Here is a 27,912-nt window from a genome sequence, read left to right on the forward strand (position 1 = left end):
CAAGTTAAGTCAGGTCAAGTTTATTTATATAGCGCATTTCATACACAGAGGTCATTCAATGTGCTTTGCATAAACAAAACAAAAAACAAAGGCAAAAGTATTAAAAGTAATAAAAGACAATTTATTTCATACTATTTATATATTTACATTGACTGCATTATGTACTATTTATTTATTTACTATTTATTTTTTTGAGGAGCAAAAAAACACAAGAAGTTTACTCGTATACCCGTACTTTATACCCTTGTAATAAAGATATCTTGAATCTTGAATTCATTAGAGTAGCATTACATACCATCCAGTATTTCATGATCATTGACCCAGAAATCCCAGATAGAAGAGAAACATGCCCCCCACTATGCGCACCCGCTAAACCTGTCCTCTGTCCTGTGCAGTGTGCAACCCCCAAACCCTTCCCCCTGTGTGTGAGATTGTGTGTGTTATGCTGTCCAGAGTATATCTCAAAGCAGGAGCAGGGGCTTTAGTTTCCTCTCTGACGGAGTCTGCAGTTCCAGGGGCACTTTGTGCAATGGGCCGGGGCTGTTGCCGCGGTAACTGACGTAGCTAGGGATCCTCCAGTCACAGACGGCGTCCAGGTGATGGGTGCTGGTGCCCGTGTCCTGCCTTGCCCGCGCCCAGGAGGTGATGCCCGCCAGCAGGCTGTTGGCACAGCTCAGCCACAGCGTGTTGACGCTGACGTAGGAGGGCACTGACAGCTGTAGCAGCTGGCTGCTCAGGTGCAGTAGCAGGTATGGGCACCACGGCACGGCGAACAGTAGCACGCAGGTAACGTAGAGGGGCGGTCCCCGCTGGCACGGGGGCTGCCCCTCCATCTCAACAGACCAGATGGGCAGGTCGGCGTGGGTGAGGGGCATTTTGCTGTTGGAGACGGGCACGTCGGCTTGGGTGAGGGGCGTTTTGCTGTGGGTGACAGCCAGGTTGCTGCGGGCCATGCCGACCGCCTCCCTTTCCACCGTCAGGCAGTGGATGAGGCGTGTCCAGCGTGGGACGTGGGGCAGGTGGAGCAGCAGTACGACGCCGACCACCATGAGCAGCACCAGGCAGAAGAGACTGACCTCCCACGCTACCCGCACCTCACACACCCGCGCCCACCCAACCAGCTGCGGCGGCCTCAGCTTCACCTCCAGCACTGACGGGTCAGTATGGCCTGCCGAGTACAGCCCGGCCAGAACCCACAGCACCAGCACTGCCCCGCCCTGACCCACGCTGCCCCCTAACTGGTGGGCTCCCCGCCGGTCCGCATAGGCGTAGTCCAGTGACCCCAGCGCCAGCACGGGCAGTGGCAAGAGCGCGTAGACGGCGGAGGCGTGAGCAAGTATGAGGGCCTGGTAACCTGGGTAACCTTGAGGGTCGCCCTGCAGCCGGGTAACGGCCAGTGTGGTGGCCAGCAGGAAGTCGGCCAGGCAGAGCGACAGGAAGCAGAGGCCCATTAAGGACCGTGTTGGCCGCTGGCTGCCGTAGCCGCACGCCAGCAGGACGCAGTTCAGCAGAACCTTGATCAGCAACAGGGACAGGAAGTCCGGCGTGTGCTCCTCCCAGTGCGCATCCCAGTCCGCCCTCTCCTGCAGGACGGCCAATATGCTGTGGTTGTCTAGCAACATGGCTGTTGGCTCGGCTCACTGGCACCACCTGGAGAAGTACAAGGGAACAGCAATAGTTGGGTCATTTTGGCACATTCCCGCGGTTTCGCGGCATACCTTTTTAAATACCCCTACTGTCCCCCTACCAGCTCCTCCAACCCCAGCACGAATAATAAATTAACCAAACGTGACGGCACAATGAATCCTTGCAATACTGGGTTGGAGGAGCTGGTAGGGAAACAGTTGGTAAGTGTTCTTAACAGTCTTCTGTAATAGTGTTGTCACGATACCAAAATTATGACTTCGATACGTTACCTGCCATAAATATCACGATGCTCAATACTAAAACGGCGAAATCCTAAGATATCTGGAGAAGAAAGGACTCATACCTCCTCCAAGTGTATGGAGTCATTTGTGTTGAATTCGGTGCACTTTTGTAGTGTGCAGGTCAATTCTGGGTTCTAAACTTCCTACATAATTATTATTTTTTTTATAGTCAGTAAAATAGTAGGCCTACTTTGTGTGATTAGGCTAAGTCCTTTATTGTTTGTTATAGTTTATTTACATTGTGTTGTGTTTTGGCAATAAAGTAGCTTTAAACAGCCAAACTAGGCTAGATCAAGGTCAGTGTTAAAATTACTGCATGCAAATCACTGAATGCTATGCAGAGAGGCCTAATCTTTAGGCCATCTGATGTACAGTATAGGCTACCCTAGGCCTTCCCGTGTTCATGGAATTTCTTTGACAGTTGCAAAGGGGAAAATGTGAGGATAGTCTTCTTTGCGCCCAGTGTACAAATACGACGTTCCAACCACTCAGGTCTTTGTCAGATAGGCCTACACCATTACCTGTTGCAATATATCTGTGTGCATTCCTACATTATGTCAATTTCTTTGATAACATGATTTGCACAGAACTTTATTATTTTAATAAAGTATCGATTCTAAAAAAGTCTGAAATCGTATCGTTTTTTGCGTGAAGGCATCGTGATACCTTTTTAGTATCGATACACCGTGCAACACTATTCTGTAATAAACTCTGGGTTCGCTAACTACGTTGTTGGTGCTTCGTTTTATGTGTAGGGTCCTTGAGCAAGCTACTGACGAGGGTTGGTGCTGTTCTGAACATTATTACTGGTTGAAAAATGCTATTTGGGAAGCGTTTTTCTCATGGCCCTTAGCTAATCCACTCTTTGTGATTTGGGGCTATAGCGTATACCAGAGCAAGCTCTGTAGTGGTTGACCAATGAAAAATAGTGTCTCCACGGCTTATTTATACTCTACATTTATACTCTACTTATCTCTGTAGACATGTCTTCTGGAAAACCTGTATTTATCCAACTATACACTGTACATTATTAATCTCTATTGTCTACAAAACTGCATAGAATACCGTACTCTTGTACCTACGTAGGTACACTTGGTATTTAATGGTTACCTACACTTGGTATTTTACGGAGCCCCTAAGGGAACATGAGCAAAAAAAAATCTAAAGTTTAGTTTCATGTGCTCACGTGAAACTTTCATGTGCGCACATGAAACTTTTACGTGAGCATATGAAAGTTTCAGGTGAGCACATGAAACTAAACATTAGATTTGTTTTTGTTGCTCATGTCCCCTTAGGGGCTCCGTAGTATTTAATGCTTCTTTGCTTTCTTTTCTTCTGGTTGGATTGTCAACTGCATTTCATTAGCTCTGTACCTGCTAAATGAGTTGAGTTGAATCTAATCTAATCTATTAATGTAAGAATAAGATCAGAGTTGCATCCCCACAGTTAAACGACATGGGGAGAAGGACGACATGCAAAACAACGCTGTCTCGGAGAGCATAGACTGCATCAAAAAATCACCCGATCTTTTTTTACTTTTTTTTTTTTACTACTTTTAAAGTTGGATGGGTTTTTCGGTCATGCTGCTCACTTTAGCCGTTTATGAATAAGTAAAACCTGTCGATTAAGCGAGTTTGTAAATTAAATACAATTATTTGATATTGCTGGACCACAAGTGTAATTCGGCTGCTATTAATCTACTGTACTGTTGCCTGGCGGCAGTAGCGTGATAACATTGCAAACAGTTAAGCAGTCTGACAAGTCCGATAGTACTAGTTCAATATTTGGCAAATGACGTAACAGAAACTTAAGCACATTTTATGTTTGTATGCGAGATGTATTTAGAGGTTGAAGTCTGTTACACCGCCTATGTAAATGGCCCTGTCGTATGAGACTACAGCCTCAGGATGGGCACAGAAGGACCTTCACATGCATTGGTTCAGGAGCACCTTACCTTTCAGAGACGACACCCCCAGCTCTCCTATGGGTCAGGGGTCAGACAGAGGGTCACAACGCCAGCGCTATACTGGTGGGCTGAAGCAGTTGTGTTGGAGATGGTCTGCAGTCTCTCTCCTCGAAGGCAAAATCACATCCAAGCAATGCTGCCTACAGAGAAATACAGAGAAAAACCCCAGTCAGTATATGATGTTGACAGATCAGAATGACTATGCAGGATCTGTGTGTGTGTTTAATTACACAGTGTTCTATAGATAACCAGCAAAATAATTGAAATCCGTAGGTCTGTGCATACCAGTGAAGAGCCATCCGCAGAAACAAAGAGATTAGAAGTAAGAACATGTTTAGTCACCGTTGTCTGAATTTGACTTGGCTTTGATTTGGCTTTTTAATGCTAAAAAATCTTTATTAAGATTATGTGACCTGCTCGTTTTTGTTGTCCAGACGCTTGATTAGTCCAGCCTGTGTTTGACTCCTAGAGTTTGTGAGTGTTGGGAGGCAACGTTAAAGGCTTCTGTGGCAGTGTGGTGGTGACATACTTAAGCTCAAAGTTGTGTCCATATCGTTAGAGCTGTAAATCAGATATGAAGGCCATCAGTACAACGCAATCGACACCCTCACCCCAAACACACACACACACACACACACACACACACACACACACACACCAAAGGGGTCAAAGAGTAAACATCATAATACACCATAATGGATGGAGGACTTTACCGTGACACAGGTCCAGCCACAAGTGTCTAGAGTACTGGTGAATCGACGACTGTCCTCCTGTGTGTGTGTGTGTGTGTGTGTAGGTAGGTCTGACTTAAAGCTTGTTGTGTGAGTACTGAGCTCCTCCCCTGTCCCCACGCCCCTTTACGGTCCACTTTGGTGTGTGGAGCTGCTTGGCCAGTTGCCTTCACCTTTTGAAAAGGAAGTAGACACAGATACACACACACACACACACACACACAACCACAGCCTGAGGTTTGGAGAAACGGGTTTAACAAGACGATCCGGGTTCAGGAATCCATTACATTCTGATGCAGAGGCAGACAATACAATATGCATATCAAAGCCTCAACAGGCCATGCAGGTCTGTAGGTGTAAGTCTGCTTTGTTTTTTTTGGATAGTGTGTCCTTGATTTGCGGTGTCTGTTAGCCTTCAGCATCAAGTCTTTACAGTATGAGAACAGTATGAGCACCTCTCTGCCGTATGGGTTTGTGTGGGGGTGTGTGTGTGTGGTAGTGCTGGGCGGTATGACCAAAAATGTATATCACGGTATTTTTCAAAATTCTTACGGTTTCACGGTATATGACGGTATTTTTTTACCATGCATAATCAGATGTTCACAGCATTTTCTACAGGTTGAGAGAGGAATTGACTAAGGATGGACTATTTTACTGTCATGATGTAGAGAATAAGTCCACACTAGTGGTAATGCAGGTTTGCATGGCCCCAGAAAATGATGCTGTTTACAAAGAGCCACTCATGATTCTAATGAAGAATCTAATCAGAATGCAAAGACAATTGCAGTCAAAATACAGAACTTTTACTGTGCAAATTTCACAAACATCTTGTATAAAACCAATACAAAAAGTAGTGCAACTTGCAATAATTATACTTTTTTGAAAATGATACAATTTAAAATAAAACCGGGGGTTCCATGTTCCACATGTGTTGTGCATGCATTACTTGAAAAGAACTAGCTCCAGTTATGTATGAACAGTGAAGGTAACGATCTCTTGTGAAAAACGTGAACTTGAAGAAGTGAAAATTGAACAATATGAACTATGAATATTGAACAACTTGAAGCTAAAAAGTGTGAACATGCTTAACAAAATATGGGAACAAAACATGGGAACTAAACGTGCATTCTTAATATAATCAGTGTGAGCCCTGCTTGTTTCCCTGCAACAAGAAGCTTCCATCTGGGGGTGATGGAAGACAGTGACACCCTCAGTGTGTTTGAAATGTCCAGTCGATTGCGCAATTTGGTCTTAGTTGCAGTCATTGCCGAAAACCCGGCCTCGCATAGATACGTGGTGGGAAACGTTTTCAGCGCTTTTATGGCTATCTCGGGATATTCTGCTTTGGTTTTGATCCAAAAACCCGCCAGCGAGGTCTCCTCATACACACTCTTAAGACCACCGTCATTTGCAATTTCGATCAACTGCTCTTCCTCCTGCGCTGACAAGTTAGGACTATTCGGGATATTGACAAATGGGTTAGCGGACCCACTCATTGGTTTGCCGTGGATCTTTGGAGGATGGGAAGTAACGCTCAAACTCATTTGAAAGCGCCAACAAGGTGATCAGCGCGCACCAGCTGCGAGAGAAAGGGCCCTGCCTCAGTCTCTCCCAAAACCCCCACTACTGTTTGGAACATATCAAATACACCCTGGTCCACTCGTCGTCCCCACAATTCAAGCTTGCTTTAAATGCAGCGACTTTATCTGCCAGTTTAAAGACAATCGTCATTCTCCCCTGGAGTGACAGGTTGAGGTCATTAAGCAACCCGAATATGTCACACAGGTAAGCGAGTTTTGACACCCAGTCCTCATCACTAAAATGTGCAGCTAACGGTGACTGTCTGTAAGAAATCTCTGCAGCGGCTCTCGCAACTCAAACACTCTGGCCAGTGACCTGCTAAAGATGCTTGTTTTGTTGCTCATTCTAGCAGTTTAGCTAACTTCGTGACACTACCGTTAAGCCAAGAACTGATCAAGTGAAGTGAGCTGACCTGAGGCTGCGCAGCGCTGAAGGCAATATGGAAAAGTGTTGAAGGCGGGACAGACAGACGTAAGAAAATAGACCTTGCAAAATGCAAACATGCGTGCAATCAAACAACTGCATATAGACCTATGCCATGTATAAACGTGACATTATTGCGAATTAAATTTTTAGTTCGCATGCATTTTTTTTAAACTCATGTCGTAGGCTACGGCCCGGTTAGGAATGTCCTGCGGCCCGGTGGTTGGGGACCGCTGGTTTACATGACGTTAGTGGTAGGCTAACGTTAACTTCATGTGGATGTGGATGTCTTGTTAGCCTGCCATGACCTTCGGTTCGGTTCGCTAGGCAAAACATTAACAAAAAAGTTTGTTTTGGTGCACTGATGAAAGTCAGGATCATTTCTAACTAGCCAGCTAGTATTGCTCAGTGCATGTCTATAACATGCTTTACTTGCTATCTGGATAATTTCAGCAAATATTCTTAAGGTGAGATGAATGATCATTAAGCTTCACTGTGTGGGTTGCTAACTAACGACATCACCTACTAGCCAGCTAGTTACAGCTGTTGAACAATCTCAATAGAATTTTCGTGACGGTAAATCCCTTTCAATGCAGTATCCCTTAACGTTTTTCCTTAACTAAAGAAACAATTTAAGGTATTATTCTGTGCAACACCCTTAAATAAACCCCTTACCTAAGGAGAAATTAAGCCTTAAGGGTCATACTTCAGGGGAAAAACTTAAGGTGTTTTGTGTTTACCCTCGCAGTGGCACCACCAGGCGCAGCGTTCCAAACGTTGTGTAATCAAATACACCGGTATGGCGGTATATTAAAAATTCATATCATAACGAAAATATACACCGGTTTACCGCCCAGCACTAGTGTGTGGTCACATAAAGACACGCACATATAAACACACACACCCACATAAAGACGCACACACCGCAGTGTTTCTTCTACATTTATTTTAGCATGGCGGCCCACCATGGTTTAAATTAATACCGCCACGGTATCAGAATCAGGGCAGATGCACAATGTTGCAGTTGCTTTTTAAATAATCCTGCCGACGTATCCTCCCCTGCTGGCTGCCGCTCACATTGAACAAAAAGTAGCCTTGGGTGGGACAGGTATACCATTCCACTTTTCAGGGTAAGGCCATTCGTACTATCTGAAACCAAATCAGACCCTAATGGGCGTTTTGTTGTTGTGGTTGGTAAACTCTACAGTCTGCCTGTGACATTAGCTTGTGTTTATGCCCCAAATTGGGATGATTCTAAATTTATGAGTAACTTCCTGTCAAGTATACCGTACTTAGACACTCATCAACTTATACTAGCTGGTGATTGTCTGTGTAATTAACCCCTTATTAGATAGATCTTCCACTCGCATAGTTGCTAGATCAAAAATGGCAGAATGCATAGAGGACTTTTTACAATGTTGTGCAATGTCTGACCCATGGAGATACCTTTACCCCACAAAGAAAGAATTTTCTTTTTTTTCACCTGTGCACCACACCTATTCACACATAGATTATTTCTTCATACATAAAACCCTACTGCCTCTGGTAAATGCCTGTGACTACAATAGTATAGTGATATCTGACCATGCCCCTGTTACATTAGTTTTGACTCTCCCCATCCATAGACCTAATAGATTCAGATGGAGGCTCAATTCACTTCTTTTGTCCGACGAGTCATTTATTGCCTGTGTTAATACTTACATAGACATATTCTTAGAAACCAATTCAAATGATGAGACCTCCCCTTCATTGCTTTGGGAGACCCTTAAGGCCTACCTGAGGGGGATGATTATCTCCCTCAATGGCAGTATCCACAAAGCGCGAATGGCCAGACAAACAAAACTTTCTAAACTTATCTCTGAGGTGGACAAAGTGTATGCTACTGCCCCAACCCCAGAGCTTTATAAACAACGTATGTTACACCAGGCTGAGTTTGATATGCTTTCAACTGGACAGGCTGAACGGGCTATGTTAAAATCTAGACATATGTCCTATGAATATGGAGAGAAACCCAGCAGAGGCCTTGCTTACAGTCTGAGACATACTTCCATTAGTCATGTCATCGATCAAATTGAATCTGAGTCAGGATTATTATCAGACCCAACAGACATCAATAAACAGTTTTGTGATTTTTACTCTAATTGGTATACATCTGAGCCTCCCACTGATCCGAGTCTAATGGATACTTTTTTTAAGGACCTAGATATCCCTACTGTGGATGAAAAGTTAAGGAAATCTTTGGATAGCCCTATCTCCTTGGAAGAAATAAACAAAGCTATCGCATGCATGCAGAGTGGGAAATGTCCAGGCCCTGATGGCTTTCCTACAGAATTTTACAAGAAGTGTTCAGCAAAATTAGCCCCCTTACTCAAAGCTGTGTTTGATGATAGTCTGGATTCTCAATGTCTTCCACCAACTTTACGCCAGGCATCAATATCCCTTCTTCTTAAGAAAGGCAAGGACCCCCACAATTGTTCCTCCCAATAAGTCTTCTTAATGTAGATGTGAAGATATTGGCTAAAGTGCTGGCTCTCCGTCTTGAATCGGTTTTGCCCACCATTGTGTCATCAGACCAAAGTGGATTTATAAAAAATAGACATTTATTTTTTAATGTCAGGGGTGTATTCAATATCCTTTATACGTCGTCCACCTCTCAGCACCAAGAAACACTTTTAGCTTTGGACACTGAGAAAGCTTTTGATCGTGTCGAGTGGAATTATTTGTTTTATGTTCTTAAGCGGTTTGGTTTTGGAGAAACTTTCATTTCTTGGGTCAAACTGTTGTACACTTCACATCTAGCTTCCGTCAGAACTAATGACACTTATTCACCATACTTTCCTCTTCAGCGCGGGACTAGACAGGGTTGTCCACTCTCTCCTCTGCTTTTTGCACTGGTAATGGAGCCCCTTGCAGCCACCATTAGGCAGTGTACAGATATCAAAGGGATTTTCAGAGCAAATCAGGAACACAAAATTTCATTGTATGCTGATGATGTCCTTCTCTATATATCTGACCCTCTTGTATCTATTCCGCATATCATCACTATCCTTAAAGACTTTGGCAGTTTCTCAGGGTACAAGCTCAATCTTGGAAAAAGCGAGCTCTTACCAATTACTACAGCTGCCACTCAGACCTCACTTCATTCACTACCTTTCAAAGTGACTAATAATAGATTTAATTACCTTGGTGTGTGTGTTACAAAGTCCCACTCTCAGCTTCTGAAGGCCAATTTTACCCCACTCCTAGAGCGTACCAAACAGGATCTTGCACGTTGGTCCACTATGCCCTTGTCTTTGGCTGGGCGAATCAGTATAATTAAAATTAATATCCTTCCGAAATTCTTATTTTTGTTTCAGTGCATCCCATATTTTCTTACAAAAACTTTCTTTACAAAGCTTGATAGTGTTATTTCATCTTTTATTTGGAATAACAAAACACCTAGGATCAGGAAATTGTTTCTACAAAGACCTAAAATACAGGGCGGGATGGCTCTACCAAATTTTCAAATCTATTACTGGGCTGCTAATATCAAAAGCTTATTGTGCTGGCGGTGGGATATATCACCCCTGGATTTGCCTGGCTGGTTACAAATTGAGTCTAATTCTTGTCCAATCTCACTTTCAGCTCTTTTGTGTTCATCTGTTCCCCTGCCTTCACCCCAGACCTGTCAGAACCCAGTAGTTCTTCACTCCTTAAAAATCTGGTCTCAGTTCCGAAAACATTATGGGCTAGTTTCTATGTCAGTTTATTCTCCTATTACAGGCAACCACTTATTCCCAGCCTCTTTAGATAATACTTTTACGAGGTGGCTTAAAAACGGTGTTTTAAATATCAAAATGCTATATAAGGATGGTGTTTTCATGTCATTCGATCAGGTTAGACAGGAGTTTTCCTTACCAACTAGTAACTTTTTCAGATACCTACAAGTGAGACATTTTATACAGAATCACCTCACTCAATTTCCCTCACTCCCACCAAAATCTAGACTTGATTCAATCCTTGAAACCCCACCTGAGGCAAAGGGGACAGTGTCAAGGTTATATACAGTGATATTTGAAATGGAGGGTTCCTCACTGTCAATAATAAAAGAAAACTGGGAAAAGGATATGGATGCCAACATAACTGAAAATCAATGGTCTGCCATCATTCAAAGAATTCACTCTTCCTCCATTTGTGCAAGGCATAGTCTTATTCAGTTTACGATTGTACATAGGCTTCATATGTCCAAGGTTAAACTATCTAAAATATTTCCAGGGGTTGACCCTATTTGTGACAGATGTAAGCAGGCACCTGCCACTCTATACCACATGTTTTGGTCATGTTCTAGTTTAACAGCTTTTTGGTCCTCAATATTTGAAGTATACTCAGCGATTTCAGGTTTAACTGTTGACCCCTGTCCTTTCATTGGACCTTTTGGCGTTCCATCAGAGGACTTTCCTTTTCAAAAGTCACAACTAAACTGAATAGCCTACTCCTCCCTCTTAGGCGACTCATTCTTTTAAATTGGAAGAATAACAAACCCCCTTCCTTTGGCAGATGGATCTGTGATGTCATGTTTTTCCTTAAGATAGAAAAAATCAGATACACACTGAATGGATCAATGGGGAAATTTGATGTAGTATGGCAACCTTTTATCTCACATGTGGAACAACTTACATGCACCCTGGCTCTGAATAGCGGTTGTACAAGATGACTTTGTAACTACTATGTGGACTTTCTTTTGTGTAATGTATGTTTTTTTTTTTTTTTTTTATATATATATTTTAATTATTATTTATTTATGTGTTTGTTTGTTTTTGGAGTTTTTGTGTTTACTGTCTTTGTGTATTTGTCTGAAACCACAATAAAAATACATTGACCTAACAATAAGTAGCCTAAAACTAGTCAGAGGTTATGGCCCATCCAGTTTCACTTCACATATTATATAGTGTATTGATGTAGCCTATTTAAAACATTAACTTTCTTCTCAGTGTTTCCTCTTCATTTAGCGGTGCCACTGCTTCAGAATTAGGGGAGACGCACAGTATTGTCCGGACGCATAGTAGGCTAAATGCCCTCCGCTGGCTGCAGAGAATTGTAGTTTAACAATAAACAGCAATGCTAATCCGAGGGACCTGTCTAGTTTTATTCCATAAATATATTGTTTTATAGACGTTAGTTAGTGGAATGTGGATGGCCTGCCGCCACTGTTAAAAAAAAATCTAGAGGAAACACTGCACACCACACACACGCAGTGCACATGCACACACGTAAAGACACACACACCACACATGCATGCACATGCACACGTACCACACACACAGTGCACATGCACACATGCACGCACATACACACACACCCCATTACCCTCACACACACACTCACAAGCTAACACACTAGGGGTGGCATGGTTCACAAAACCCACAGTTCGGTTCGTATTACGGTTTTAAGGTCACTGTTTTCGTTTCTGTACGGTTATTTTTCCTTTTAAATCATTAACACTTCAGAAATACCAGCATATGATGTATAGCTTAATTATCCACAATTTAGGCTACAGTATTAGTATAGTTATATAATGTACAGTGCAAACGGAAAGTATTCAGACCCTTTCAAGTTTTCCACAATTTATTATATTTCAGACTCATCTTGAAATGGATTCAATTCGTGTTTTTTCTCATTAATCTACACATAATACTCCAACACTCCACAAAAAAACAGGTGTTTAGAGTGTTTTGTAAATTTTTAAAAAATAAAAGTCTGAAATATTCCATTTACATAAGTATTCAGACCCTTTGTTATGACACTCGTCAAAGGCTCGTTTACTCACCGCAACATAAAGGGAGACGGACAACAAAGTTCCAATTTATAATTTATTAAGATTAAGCAACAATAGTAATACCAAACATAATGTGTCTAGGGGAAGATGAGTGTTGGCGTGTGTGTATGTATGAATGCAATGTCAGCATCAGTATGTAAGATGACTAAATGGTAGACAAACGAAGATAGAAAGATTAGAGAGAGGAGAGAAAGCATCAAGTGCCAGTGCAGAGAGAAAGTCAAAATGGTGCCTGCAAGAGAGAAGAAAAGTGCCTAAAGGGGAGGAGAGGAGAACTCCTTATATAACCACACCCTGATGCATGTGTACACAATTCCTAATTGACCTAATCAGGCCCTACCTGCCCGTGCACTGACAAGGAGAGGCCCGAAGGGGCGGGGGTCGTGACACTCTTGCAATTGAGCTCTGGTGCATCCTACTTCTATCAATTGTCCTTGAGATGCTTCTTCAACTTGATTAGAGTCCATCTGCGCCTAAATTAATTCATTGCCCATTATTAGGACAGGCAGACATCTCTTTATATAAGGTCTCACAGTTGATGGTGTATGTCAGAGTGAAAACCAAGCCACAAGGTCAAGACAATTGTCCGTAGACCTGCGAGACAGGGTTGTGTGAAGACACAGATCTGTGGCCTGCCTACGTACTTCCGGTCGATTTCATCTCCCTACAGTACTCCGTCTGGAATAGGTTGATTCGCGCTCGTTTACTTCGGCAGTTGGGCAGCCGACCAACCAGCGAACAGAGGGCGTCCCTGAGAGCGATTACGTACCCAGGCATGGTGTTTCAATTACTACGTCCCCGCCCCTGAAGCAGATCGCTTGGAATACATCAACGTAGGGAGCGAAAAGGGCTTATACTTATGAAATCTTTGAGCAAATGTGAATAATATCAAAGGTCAAAATCACGTGAACCTGATGAAGCAACTTGCGAAACGCTTTGTTCACGCCAAATAAAGTCAGCAAAATATACCCTCCAGTGTGCGATGTATACTACTCTTTTGACTTCCAAATGTGAATAATAGTTTAGCCTATTATCAGGAGTGTCACGAACGAAGTCACAGTGGAGTAGGATGTTATATCGTCAGCTAAACTTTAGTCATAGATTTTGTCACTTGAAATAGGCTACTTAACGTTATTCCAAGTCAAACTGTAGTTTAGTAGGCTACATGGTTGTCAAAATCAAGATTTTGCAAACACTAAGAAGGCTCGACATAACTTGAAAACTTTGATCGAAGATTATCAATGTCTCTACATATGAACTTCGAAGCATTAAGAACATTGTTAAATACACATAGTTTACTAAAAGAAAGATTTTGGACAACTCGCTCCTTGCAAGATGGCAGCGAGCAGAAAAAACAAGTGAGTTGTTCTTTTAGTAAACTCTGCGTACACCAACAATGTTCTCAATGCTCGAGTTCATGTGTAGAGACACTGATGATACTTCGATCAAAGTCGTTGTGTCGAGCCTTCATAGTGTTTGAAAAATAGCGATTTTGACGCGATTGTATCAAAAAAGTAGTAGCCCTATAGGAATCCCATTCAAAAGGTCATTTCACCCGAAAACGACAACGCAACAAGCTTAAAAGTGGCGCTTTGGCCGTACTTATGCATTTATATGAAAGTTTGACTTGGGTACATTCACAAAACACTATATGATGCATTTTGGCGAGAGTTACGCAGATGAAACGTGTGATTGTTTGCTGATAAGATGCACCCGTGCTTGTTATGGGCGTGCTGCAGTGAAACTTCTCTCTATGACGAAACGCCGGTTGTTAGTGATTGGTTCAAAGGAACTCCAATGATTTTAAATCAAAGATTGTTAAGGCGGAGCAAGATATTTCATCAGGAGCCACTTCTGGGAACCCAGATCCCACGAGGGGGGAGGGGGGGTCATAATCCCCCTTTATGCAGAGCAGAAGCAGCGACTGCTCCATTGAAGTCTATGGGCATAGCTCAGAATTTTACCACATATGCTAAGGTCTTGGTTCTATAGAGTTAGGAATGTGAATTTCGGGCACGTTTTCATGATCCTCAAACCCTTCTGAACCTTTCAGGTACATTTTTAGCATTTTTGAGCATTCCAGTCTGGAGAAAATCGACTTTATATCAGGTGTGTGCCAGTTATTTATGCCGCTGCTGTTGACCGGTTGCAATGTACGCTCATCAATACGTCATCGACACGCCTCTTTATGCAGACAGGATTTGATCCCCATTTCGCGCCCATAGACAAGAACTACGACAAAGTATCTTGCTCCGCCTTAACAATCTTTGTTTAAATCTCAAACTGTGCCCTCCCACCCGGGAATAAACTTACGCCTATGGATCTAGGCAGAGAATGTCTAATAAGGGGAGAACTGCCACTCTGAAAACTTCCGGTTTCTGAACTGGTTGCAGTTCCTTCTGTGGTTCCACATGAGGGCGCTCGTCCACAAGTGCAGAATGAATGGAGATCTATGGAGCTGTACCCCTCAAAATCCACTTTTCTCGGGATATATTTTTTTTCAAGAAATTTGAATATTGTATTCGAAAGAGGAGACAAAGAAATACACTTGGTTGAGTATTATATTTTTTAAAGTCACTTAATTGTTCTAAAAAGCCTTTCAAACGTGTTGATGACGTCATTCATTAGCACAATGCTAGTGTGTTATGGGCAACAACGACCCAACCTGTAAGAAATCAAAAGGACATAAGTACTCGTTCATTCAATTTTTGACCTATAACCCATGTTGAAGTTATACAAACTACAATCAAATCTGAGATTTGTCAACGACAATCAGGTGAAAGAGACAAATTTAGCCTTCTAGCTCCATTGACTCCCATTCATTTTGCACTCATGGCGATCGCCCCCAGTGGAACTCTGGTGGAACTGCAACCAAAATTCGGTACAATGGGACTTAATATGGAGTGGCCAGGCTCTCCGTAGACGGGCTCTGATCTAGGCCAGACTCTCTGCGAAGTCAGGCTAACAGATATGGGCAAGGATACAAAAAAAATTCTGCAGCATTGAAAGTGCCCAAGAGCACGGTAGCCTCCATTATTCTCAACTGGAAAAGTTTGGAGCAACTAATAGTCTTCCTAGATCTGGCTGCTCAGCCAAACTGAGTAATCCGGGACAAAGGGCTTTGGTCAGACAGGTAACCAAGGACCGAATGGTCACTATGAATGAGATCTAGAGTTCCTTTGAGAAGATGAGCGAAGTATTTGTGTGAAGGCGTGCCATTGGAGGAGGGGCTGCTAGTCTCCTATTCCCCTTAATTATTGCAAATAGACTTGGTTGCGATTTCCAAACAGGTTTTGTGAGGGCTATTTTGTTAATATTTGGGAGACTGCAAGTACGGGGCTTAGACTGCACAGCCTAAGCTGCTGAAGTGCTGCGAGTGCGCAGCTAATGAACTTAAGAAACAACACATTCAAGCTTGCGATATTCAGACCGGCACATCCTCCCGAAGCTCCCGATTAGCCACTCCGGGTCTGTACTAGAATAATTAATAAGCTACGTGTGGCACAATGCTTGCACATCACAGTCGCAGTTCTATCTACTGTTTTAGAACTCCAAAATGTTTGCACACACCACACCAGGCTGCATTCGTTATCGCTCCCACTTGTCATTTCTACACGTGATCCGCAGCACTCCACACCTCCGCTTTCACGCAAAAGGGGGAACAAACACACATATGGGCATGAGGCTACATTACGCATGCCTTGAACCGTCAAAACTGTATGATGCACACATGCTCCGCAACCGAGGCAAGCGAACCGAACGTTTTTTCATGAACCTTGCCACCCCTAGAGCACACACACACACAAAAGCAAACACATGCACACATGCAGTTTAGGGAATGGAGTAGGAGATGGAGACAAATTGACAAGCGTGATGCGTGATTTATTTTTGCGGAGACAATGTGCAGGACTGAGCAGCGGTGCTATTTTGTACCAGAAAACTCACAAAGGTTTAAAAAAAAAAAAAAAAGTCTGACAAATATGGGTTTTGTTAGGTGAAAAAGGGATTGAAAGCAGGAACTAACAACTCCTAGTTACATATTTGTCCATAAATCTTTGTCACTTTTCACACACTCGTAAACAAAGGATGTTTTAAATACACTTTTTGTCAGAGGCACTCTAAAGCGCCTCCAAGACTTCAAGAGCTCAAACTGGCTGGAAAAAGGGTGTGTACTGACTGCAGTGATTTTCATAGCTTTCTTCCTCATACTGCCAGTGTATATTTAGGTTAGGGGTTTTTGTTTTCCTACTATTTTGCTAGCCATTGACACAATCATGTTTAACTTGTTCTTGTATTTGCAGCCTAAATGGCCAAACCAAGCAGAGATGTGAAAGGTTAAAACACTTTGAATGTGTGTAGTGTATACCAGACAGATGTCAAGACAGCTCAGTCTTCTGAGGAGACTGAGTCATTGTGAGCATTTCTTATAAATATAGTCGGTGTTATCAAAAACTCAGATGGTTGTCAAGAACTGTACCTAATAAAAATTTAGAATAAACAATAGATTTCTAGGCAATAGGCTCTAGGCAGGGGCCAAGTCCCCCCAAGCATTGTCTTGCTCACCCAAAAAAAGTCAGTTTTTTTTGTTGTACACCTGCCCAGTGTGCAGCCTCAAACCCAGCTTGGATGTAGCCATTTTTCACAAAGATCACTGTTTTTCAAACTCACTGAGTAGCCTACTGTTGGTACGAGAAAAAACAATCAGTGCTACCTAGCTCAAGTTGCTGCAGCCAACAGTTAGAGCAGCCAGGCAGCTACAGTGCTACATTCTGGGCAGCATGATTTTAAAGATGCCCCCAGAGTGAAGCACTGTAGCTGCCTGGCCTCTAGCTGTTGGTGTATTTTAAAATAAAATATCAAATACCCTAATTTTTAGTGTATCAAAATAAACAACAAAATACATTAGCCACATAAAAAATACTGTATTTTTGTATTTTGAAAGTACTAAAATATTCTTTAAAGTGAGCTGATATCACTTTGCAAACCTTCCACATCTGTCTATTTAATCTATTCCTTCATCAATACAATGACTCTGTTGATTAAGTGGACAGTGTTTGAGAGCAACGGCTTTTCTCTGCCTGCGAGACATGCCATAATCTGCAAACAGTCAACAGATCAACTATGCTGACCTGCCTGTTGCATCTCATAGCCTATAATTACTGTATCAGAGATGCACTGAAAAAGTCACAGCTGAACTTGTCAAGCAGTTTTGATACAAAATACGAAGCCACTTTCTTCAACAAAATAAAATACAAATGACAAAATCCAATTTTGAGAAATGTCGGGAAATGTTTGTCCGTTATATGTAGGGACAACGTCGGGAGCATTTGGGGAAAAGTTTAACTGGAGGGCAACTTTTCCACATTTCACCCCTCCTCTGGAGACTCGACACAGGGGTGGCGAGACAGGTAGTCAGCAACCAGGTTGTGCTTTCCTGGCCTGTAAACAACCTCAAACTTAAAGGGCTGCAGAGCTAAAAAACCACCTTGTTACCCTTGCATTAGTGTCCTTCATCTGGCCTAACCATTTCAGTGCTCGATGGTCTGTTTCAAGCCAAAAGTCTCTACCTAGAAGGTAGTAACGGAATGTGTCCAAGGCCCACTTCACCGCGAGACACTCTCGTGGGAACAGTTTGCGGCTAATGTAGGCGACTGGCCGCTGTTGGTCGCCTTCCCCCTGGAGTAGGACCACCCCCAGCCCAACCCCAGAGGCGTCAGTTTGGACTGTCCATGGCTTGTCAAAGTCAGGGCTCTTCAAAACTGCATCGCTGCACAGAGCCTCCTTCAACTCTGTGAAGGCTCTCTCGTGCGGCTCCTCCCACCTGACCCTTGCTGACCCAGACTTCCTGGTCAGGTCAGTGAGCGGCGCCGCCATGGTGGCAAAGTTAGGCACAAAGCGCCTGTACCACCCTGCAAGACCCTAAAAGGACCTCACATCCTTCTTGGTTTTTAGGCCGCGGGCAGTTGCGGATGGCCTCGAGCTTGTCAGTTTGTGGGTGGATCACACCATGGCCCACAATGTGACCCAGGTAACGCACCTCGCGCTGAGCAATGGTGCATTTCTTGGGCTGGATCGTCAACCCAGCCTCGTGGACGCGTTTGAAGATCTCGGCTAGATGTTCCACGTGCTCCCACCAGGTGGCGCTGTGGACCACGATATCATCCAGGTAAGCACCAGCAAAGGCCCCAGTCCCTTCCAGCACGCGGTCCATGAGCCACTGGAAGGTGGCTGGCGCTCCCTGGAGACCGACGGGCATCTTTGTGAACTGGAACAGCCCACGGGGTGATCGGAAGGCAGTGTAGGGTCTGGCCTCCTTGGCCAGCTGGACCTGCCAGTACCCTTTGCTCAAGTCCAGCGTCGTGATGAACCGGGCCCCACCCACCCGTTCGACCAGCTCCTCGAGCCGTGGCATGGGGTAGGCGTCGAAGTGGATCTGGGCATTGACTTGGCGGAAGTCCACACAGAACCTCATAGTGCCGTCCTTCTTCACCACCAGGACAATGGGGCTACTCCAGGCACTGTCCGAGCGCTCAATGACGCTCAGTCGCTCCATCACCTGCAGCTCCTCCTGGAGAGCAGGCAGTAACCGCTCCGGAACCCGGTACATTCGCTGCCGTTTCGGGGTGGTCTCTTTCAGGTGGATCGGGTGCTCAGCCAGTGAAGTGGTCCCAGGCTGCCCGGTGAACAGGCCTTCAGGGATGACAGCCCGCAGCTCTTCCTGTTGCTCTGCGGTGAGATGGGAGAAGTCTGGTTCCCCTGCTGTGCAGTCAGTCGGGAAAAACTGCTCAGGGGTGTCATACTCTTCTCTCACAGCTTGCACCATGAGCTGGTCACTCACCGGCTGCTCTCTGTCATGGTACTCTTTGAGCAGGTTTATATGGAACACCTGCTGTGGCTTCCTCCTCCCAAGCATGTCCAGCTCGTAGGTGGCTGGCCCCATCTTCCGGCTGATGCTGAAGGGCCCCTGCCACTTGGCCAGCAGCTTGTTCTCCTCTGTTGGCAGGAGCAGGAGAACCTTCTGGCCGGGCTGGAACATGCGCTGTCGGGCTGACTTGTCATACCAGCTGGATTGGGTCTGTTGAGCGTTCTCCATGTTCTTCCTCACCAGGGTCGCCATCTCCTCCATCTTCTCCCTCATGGCGATCACGTACAGTGGGCATCGCTTTTAAATGGCCACTTCAGTCGCCCATTACGAGGTCGTGAAGCTGCGTGAAGCTTTAGTACCACTTTCAGCCACTGTGCGTCGCTCTGCCACTGTACATCGCTCTGTCAGTAGCCTGACTGCCGCCCCCTCTGAAAAAGCAGGAGGCTAGGCTACCTTTAAACGTAATGGTTACCGAGAGGAATCCCAGCCTACGAATTCAATAGCAAAATAAATCGTAATTAAACATTATCTAGATTAAGGCTACTTGGGTATGGCTTAAGGCTTGACTACACGGTGGTAGCGAAAATCGAAATCTGCTTTTGATAGCCTACCGGTGCCGCTCCACAAAACGAAAAAATATCTTAATTTGCTGTCTATGTTATTGTCAGTGTTAGGGGGTAACGCAACTGCGCAAATCAAAACAGTGTCTTAATTTGCCCTACTTCTTGACTGCAATGTAGTCAATTGATTGCTTGACATGTCATTTTTATTTTTCTGTACAATAAACAAATACATCTGCTTTATGCCGCAGAATTACATTCATATTTGGCTGACTGCAGACGCGCCACTTCCCTCCCCATATTCCAAGATTAAGAAAGTAGCCTATACAAAAAGCACTTCATACTATCATAAAAAAAATCGTTAAAACGAATAGCTATTAATAGCTATTAAACTTAAATAGGTTAACATCACTCTAAGTTCGCCTTCAAGCAAGGAAAACGATGATTTGAAGACATCTTTTTCGTTGGAAGGGCAAGGGGTAGCAACAGGCCAACACAGAGACAGGCCCGATGGCAGGGCTGTTATGAGAGTATTAAAATATGGGATATTCTACGGAAAACATTAAAACGGCAAGACAGCGGGGAAAGTTAAAATCGTGATAAACACGGAAAAAAAAAATGCATTGTTTCGGTCCCCGCACAGGGATTATTTGTCATATTATTAATCACATATGATTATTTGTGAAATTGTGCAAACAGGCTAACACATTTGAAAAGGAAGGACTGGTAGCATGCAAGCTCACGGGAAAGATTGATGTAAGAACGTTATCACAGTGTGTGGCTGTAGCGCGGGCGGAAGACAGCGACAATTGGCAGGGGAGGGTCATGTCTTTTTTAACAATTCTGTCGGAGGGTCATTGAACAATTTCTAGCAGGCAAGAGAGGGTCATGCAACTTGCAACTGAAGCACTCAAAATTCCTCCGTGGCCCCTTCAATAAATAACGAACAGATTGCTGCTGGGCTATATGTCTTGGTTCATGTCTGTTAACAACTCATTGCCACAAACGATAGCCATATCTCGGGTTGCATCCATTACAAACAAACATGCAATGTGAACGCCTGGGATTGGGGGAGAGAACTAAACGCTCTACTGAATAAGCACGAAGTCAAACCTTTAAATGAAAAACACTCTTTAATAATAAAAAAATAAATAAACCGCTAATGAAGTAAACTTGTGACCATCACAAATCGTTTATCGCCTGTAACTCTGTGATAACAGGACGTAACAGGAAGGCATTTGGCTGAGCAACGGAGGTTAATATAATCTATATTTTGTCCAAATGATGTCTGTCTAACATCGTTGCACTCGGAGAAAACCAGAATGTTTAATTTGTCCCATGCTTTAATTTGTCCCATGCTTTTTCTACGGCTGCAAACGGGATTCACTGCGAGTTAACCAAATATTTCTTTATTAGGGCAGGGCAGGCATATTTCTGGCTATTAAATTATTTCTAAACCAGTCTGCTAAAGTCTGTAGTGAAGTCTGTGTAGGGTTTTCCAGGCTCCATTTCTTTTTACTTAAACACCCTGCTCACTTGAGCCATCTACCGTTGTTTGGGTTGTTGCAGCGGCTCACTGGAAAAATACAAGTTAAAGTCGCAGGATACCGCTAAGGATCCCACGCTGACCGCGAGGGGAAGCTGGTGGGCAGTGCTGGTCGAAGCACTGCCCACTGTAGGTGAGGACGTTGGTGGTAGTGGCGCTCGGTGACTCCCAGGCATCCCTCAGCAAATCCAGAGGCCTCCACACTTGCCTCCCATACAAAAGTTCAAATGGCGAGAACCCGGTTGAGGCTTGGGGTACCTCACGGTATGCAAACATGAGTAAGGACATGGTAAGGGAGCCAGCGATCCCAGTCCTTGGCATTAGCACCCACGAACTTTCGCAGCATGCTTTTGAGGGTCTGGTTGTCCCTCTCCACCAGCCCTGCGGGTGGTAGGGAGTGGTCCTAATACCCCGTATCCCTAACAACCTGTAGACCTGCTTAAGTGTGTTCGACAAGAATGCTGTGCCTTGGTCAGTTAAAATCTCCTGTGGGATCCCTACCCTGAAGAATAACTGTAGGAGTGCGGGGGCAATGGTTCTGGCGGTGACTTTGCGGAGGGGAAAAGCTTTGGGATAGCGTAGCACAGACTACAAGGATGTATGTGTGTGACCTGTCTGTGTGCGCTCAAGGGGACCAACAATATCCATTGCTATCCTGGTGAAGGGGACTTCAATGACAGGAAGAGGCTGAAGTGGGTATGGCTTAACCCTCTGCTTGCTGGTGAGCTGACAAGTGGGGCATGTCTTGCAGTGTGTGTGAACGTCTGTGTACAAGCCGGGCCAATAAAATCTGTTAGAGATTCTCTGCAGGGTCTTCACACTACCCAGGTGACCTGCCCATGGGATGTCATGAGAATATTAGGTCTCAGGCTAGTGGGGATAACCAGCTGCTCAGTGCTGCCACCCTCTGGCTGGTGGTAAAGCAACCCATCTTTAACAAAATAACCCTCCCCAGAGAGGGATTTAGCCTGGCCTGTGGTCACACCATCAATTTCAGTGGCCTTACTGAAAAGATCTTTGAGTGTCTCGTCTTGCTCTTGTAGCAATTTCAAATCATGGGGCACATCCCAAACATCTGGAGCTGCAGTGGGGGGTACATTCTGCTCTGCACTCGTCATGGACTCAACTCTGTGAATCAGCTTTTCACGCCGGCGCTGATGCCGGCCCTTGCGTGGCCTGTTTGTGTCGGGGGGCGCAATCTCTTAATCACAGTAGGGGAACAATTCACAGACCTTCTGCTTCTCTGTCTCGTCATCTGCCACTCTTTTAGCCTGAGATCTGGTCACAACCATATTTATGGGTGAAGTAGATTGCACCAGCTCTGGCAAAATTGCAACATCTTGGCCCAACACTACGGGATGATGGAGGCCCTTCACTACTCCGGCTTTGAGAGTGTATGTGTGGTCGTGTACACGCAGGCATATTTCAGCTAGAGGGTATCGGTGCTCGTCGCCATTTACACACCGCACCTGTAGGCATCCTCCTGTCATTATTCCTGGCTGATCAACCAGGTGGGGTTGCACAAGCGTCTGGGTGCTACCGGTATCTAAAAGGGCTCTAGCTGCTCTACCATTAACAGTAACATCAACAGTCTGCACTCTGTTCTGGACTTCTGGCAGACTAGTAGTGGTGACCTGAGCACTGGGGCCAAAACTTCTTGGTCGCTTGTCAGGGCAGTTACGTATGAAATGTCCGGGCCTGCTACAATGGTGACATAATGGCTCAGTACTTGTGGGTGCGGACTGGGTGGATGCAGGGTGTCTATGTGGAGATGCTCTGGGTGTGTGTGGAGGTGTGCGACTACTTTGACCCCTACGCTGATCCCCTCTCCTAGGACCAACTCCCGCACCATAGCCCGCAGACTTACCCCTCTCCGCAGGTTGGCTGAAGCCCTGGTAGCGAAAGTCCTTCGGTCCACGATGGGCGGCGAGGAAGGAGTCCACCAGTTCAGCTGCTCGTTGTCCGGTCTGTGCAGGGCTGTATGTTAAAAAAATTTGCAAGTAGCACTGGTGCTACAGAGGTTAAAAGTTTTGTAGCACCAGCCACAAATTCTGTAGCATCGATATAAAACCTCTAAAATCTCTAAAAACAATCACAAGTAGGGCAGTTCATCACAGTTCATCAATTGTGGTTGGGATCTGTAGGCCTACTGCAACTGGATTGATAAAAGGTCATGTAGTTGCAAACATCTCACCTGGCTACATTGTGTTTGAGATGAACAAAAGCTATCAGCATGATATGTTATTTGGTTGTTGTGTTTTTGTAAGAACAAAAAAACAATCCCTGACAGTTCCATGCAGTTAGACTTTTCAATGGGTATCAGGAAGACAGGTCATGCCATTGGTTTTTTGTTAATTTTTCTTATTCATGCATTGGAAGTCAGTTCATTTATTTTTGAATAAGTAGAAGATATATATATATGCTGAAGATTTTATTCCACTAAGATTTAATTCACGTTTAGTTCATATTTCTAAGTTTTTAGATTACCTAGATTACCTAGAGCAGTGGTTTTCAAAGTGGGGCATTCAACCTTATCGGGGCCTTGCAAGTTGGAAGGAAAAATAAAAGCAACAAATAAATACATCTGAAAAATGTAAAATATACCTATTACTATGAGGGTTGTTATACAATTCCAGTGGTATCTGAACATTATATTTCCCATGATAATGACTGGGAATAATAGTAGCTAATAGCAGAAAGCCCCAAATACAATTTTACACACTGTATGCATGTCAAAATAATTATTAGGATTATCTTAATGTACATTTGCACCCATGAAATGCATTTGGGGGCCCTTTGACTGTTCCATACACATAAGGGGTCAGTATGTAACTGACATGTCCCTAAAGATAGATAGCTGAAGGTCTGTGGCTAACCTAGAGTTGTAATTAAAGTGTTGTGAAGGTTTTTCGAACCGATCTTGTATAGGTTAAATTTCCTAAGCACTACTAAAGCGAGACTGTTGTGCATGAAGTGGGCTCATATTTGACAGATAGAAGCGAACGTCCCGGTGGACTTTTTTCTTAATTTTAGATCTGAATGGTGTTGTTTGGATACTAAGTTATTCGTTTTAAACTGAACTAAAAATGCAAAGCAACAAGGCGATTGCGACAAACTTCTACCTCTGCTTGCCTAATTTAATCACCTCTGCCCGGCCCGGTCGGAAGATAGGCCTACTTTCGATTTAGGCTAAACATAGCTATCACTTGTTCGATTCGCGAGGATAATTTGCAAGGTGTTGTTTGATTTGGATTTGGATTGTTTGGATACTATAGGCCTACAAACAAGTAGACATACTTTTTAATAGCGTAGACTGCAACTAAGTTGAAATCAAAGTAGCATACATCGATTCCCCTCTCACAGAAGTAGTCTATACATAGGCACTTCAAACAAACAAACAAGCGTTTTACCGGGAGCCTACACCGGGCGCGTAACGAACGCTCAAAAACAGAAGACGGGTTTATTTTTTTTTAACGTGGCCTACGCGCCGCTATCACATCTGGTGTAGCCAGTTGCACTGATCACAGTAGAAGGTAATTGCTGTAGCCTCCCTGTCAGTCTCACACGCATGCATTGTATTGCCATAAGCAAAATACTGTAGCACCAGTGCTACATCAGGTTGCTGGGGCTGGTCCTCCTTGGTTCATCACTGGGTGCTGGGGGGCTGCAGGCATCAACAGGGAGGCTGGTAGCGTAGCAGGCTGGCTACTCGGGCCAGCAGGGACCGTCGCTGGATGTGCAGCAAGAGGCACCACAGGAACCGCAGCAGGAGTCGACGACAGGGGGGTGCCGTGGAGGCGACGACCGCATCAGCAGGCGTTGCAGAGGCGACCCCAGGAACGGCCACCGGAGCTGCAGGGGGAACTCTTGCCCTCATTTCTTCCAGTTCACCGTGGACAGTGTTGAGTTGGACCTGGACGTTCCTCCATCTCTGCTCCTGTTTGATGACCTCCTTCTCCTGGTTGCTCACGGCCCTCTGGAGCATCTTGAACATGGAGGCGAAGTCGGGTGCATCACTCACTTTTGTCCCCGTCTGTTTCAGGCACCAGGTCTTCGACCCCCTCCCCGCCATCTTCTTGGTGGGTCGACATCAACCTGCCAATGTCTTTCAACCGTCGGTACGCGACCTTACTACGCACTTGGGCTCGTCTAGTCAACCTTTCTCTCAGTGCCCTAGGGGGCGCCACAATCCCACCGCTGCCACCACGTGTGAAGAATGAGACCTCACAGTCCAAACTCACAAAGGTGATGTGCGCTCTTTCAGGCAACCAAGGTAAAAGGAGACATTGACGAACCACAGACAAGTGCAAATGTTGTACTAAGAGTGCTGGTTTATTTACAGTGCTCAAAAGTGCTAAACAAAAAAACTTTGAAAAAGGCTACAAACAAAAATCAACACGAGGGTTGTTCACACTTAAAGACTTAACTAAACAGAATAATCAATACAAAACTAATAGGGATTCAAAGAGTTAAATGTTCACAAACCAGACTCAGCCTCACAGCAAGCTGCTCTCCCTGCGCCACTCTAACCTGAATGACAGAAGCTCAGCCTTTTTATGGGACTACCCATTAGAAACGTCACTCAGAAATGGCTGGAGAGTAGTGCACAAAACAATTAACAAAATAAAGACATAAACATGTCATGATCCTAATAATATTACCATTATTTTACGCTATCAAAAATATATTTTCTCTTTCCCTAAAATCAGTTCAGAACCCTAACCACAATTACAGACACGTCATCAAAACAAAACAAAAAATACAAAAAGATTGCAACTCTGAGAGTTTGGGTTTCTCGGGGGACCATTGATGGCGGGACACACAACAGGGAAGTAAATGCAGTCAGTGTAGGTGCTATGGCGTGGGAATACTGGTGCGTGTGGTGGAAATGTTTGGTGGAGCAAAACCAGCGCAGGGCTCGAATTACGTGGGAGCCAGAGGGAGCCGAGCTCCCATAGAGTGAAACCAACAAACTCAAAAACCTCAGGGGGTCTCTCATATCTAAAGGTGTCTGGCATTGTAATTTAATATTAAACAACCGCTCATTATCCATCCCTGTGCAATCTCTTACCATTAAAGACGTTAAATTAAAATATAGGCTACTACAGGACGTAGACCTACACTACGCTCTTGAACGCAGCATGACACTTCACCGCCACACCACTAGACTATATGAGCAAACCGTATCGATTTGACAGCACTCACAAATCTGAAGAAGTCACCCTGCTTTGATGTGAGTGTTTTGTCTATTTGCATGGCGTTCATTGGGCTAGCTCTCGTGGTTTGATATATGCTGAAAAGTCCTGTTTGCTGTTGAACTTTATGCTTCACCTATTCTATGTTGATTGACAAAGCCATAAATTATGGCTCATAATGCAGCCTACAATGATTGTGTTGTCTGATGATCTAGCTATCCTCTGCCATTCAGAGCTCCGGAAAGTTCCCAGCTATTTTGAAACACCTGTTCAACACATTAGCCTACTAGAACATAGTTTGGCTGGCTTTATTCATTTCTGCCAGTTAGTGCTTTTTCCCCTGTGTATAAGTTACACTACATGTATTATTGTGTTTGACACTGAGGATAGCCTATCTGAGACGGTGGTCTGGTTTAAATGAGTTACGTTGTGAAATTGAGAATGGCACAGACTAAATCGTTTAGTCTATTTCTTTGTATTGTGAAATTGAAATGACATATGGACTATTATAATCAATAATATGTTGAAATTAATTAAAAGTAATCCATTTCTATGAAAAATCTATGTCTGTTGTGTGCGTGTGTCAAGGTAAAGCCTATGCCTACCGTGCGCATATATACTGTACTGCGCAAAAGCGCCATTTGCGCCTAGGCTATTTCATTGTATCGCCTTGTTAGGCTATGCGCGGGGTGTGCCAACTTTTTATGAGCTAGAGAGACCCCCTTAAAGACAAAAAGATAATTCGAGCCCTGAACCAGCGGGTACCTCGCGGCTTGCGGAGATGTTGTGGATGAAAACTGGTGAGTACAGAAATATGTGCGACACTATGTGATGGTGAAATATGAATGTGTTCAGAACGCGCTAAACCGGTATCGCGTGTAATGAATTTGCCGAGGTGTGTGCGTGTGTGTCGGGAAATGTTTGTCCGTTATGTGTAGGGACAACGTCGGGAGCATTTGGGGAAAAGTTTAACTTTTCCACAATGCGGTTATGCGCCTCTAACATTGTGTTTGTGTGTGCTTGCGCCTCTAACGACTGATACCTTGAGTTGAGTCCTCAGCTGTCCCATTGGCCACTCTGCTCCTTCCCCAGCACCAGTGTTCCTTCCCCAGCACCAGTGTTCCTTCCTCAGCACCAGTGTTCCTTCCCCAGCAACAGTGTTCTTTCCCCAGCAACAGTGTTCTTTCCCCAGCAACAGTGTTCCGTCCCCAGCAACAGTGTTCCCTGCTTTAGCATAGCTTTCTAGTATTCCAGCTTCATTTGTGTTTTTTTCCACACATTATCTCTGGCTACCGCCAGCCC

General features: G+C 44.4%; 2 protein-coding genes across 5 annotated transcripts in view; one reads left to right on the forward strand and one right to left on the reverse strand.

Moving 5' to 3' along the window:
- The window catches only part of ppih (peptidylprolyl isomerase H (cyclophilin H)), a 98,187-nt gene that overhangs the window by 8,798 nt on the left and 61,477 nt on the right, over positions 1-27,912 (forward strand). The window contains exon 1 of one of the 2 annotated variants that reach the window (XM_048241821.1): positions 4,844-4,981. The exons of the other annotated variant lie outside the window; for it this stretch is intronic. Coding sequence (XP_048097778.1) covers positions 4,919-4,981 — 63 coding nt within the window. The 5' untranslated portion in view covers positions 4,844-4,918. Of the gene's footprint in view, positions 1-4,843; positions 4,982-27,912 lie in introns of those variants that run through there. 2 annotated transcript variants of the gene reach the window in all.
- On the reverse strand, positions 136-27,896 carry si:dkeyp-100a1.6. Of its 3 annotated transcripts, XM_048241816.1 has the most exons (4): positions 4,608-4,683; positions 4,308-4,455; positions 3,883-4,034; positions 136-1,650 (listed from the first exon to the last, which is right to left on the reverse strand). In XM_048241816.1, the coding sequence occupies exon 4, from the start codon at positions 1,620-1,622 to the stop codon at positions 462-464; it is 1,161 nt and encodes a 386-aa protein (XP_048097773.1). In that variant the 5' UTR covers positions 1,623-1,650; positions 3,883-4,034; positions 4,308-4,455; positions 4,608-4,683; the 3' UTR covers positions 136-461. The 3 variants fall into 3 exon arrangements, with proteins under 3 accessions (XP_048097773.1, XP_048097774.1, XP_048097775.1); XM_048241817.1 differs by lacking the exons at positions 4,308-4,455; positions 4,608-4,683 and adding an exon at positions 27,653-27,896; XM_048241818.1 differs by lacking the exon at positions 4,308-4,455 and having other exon boundaries at positions 4,608-4,655.

Source organism: Alosa alosa, chromosome 4, assembly GCF_017589495.1.
Source record: "Alosa alosa isolate M-15738 ecotype Scorff River chromosome 4, AALO_Geno_1.1, whole genome shotgun sequence".
Lineage (NCBI taxonomy): Eukaryota > Metazoa > Chordata > Actinopteri > Clupeiformes > Clupeidae > Alosa > Alosa alosa.

Excerpts from the sequence above, each read along its gene's own strand:
- si:dkeyp-100a1.6 (XM_048241817.1), bottom strand. The coding sequence starts at position 1,622 with ATGTTGCTAGACAACCACAGCATATTGGCCGTCCTGCAGGAGAGGGCG.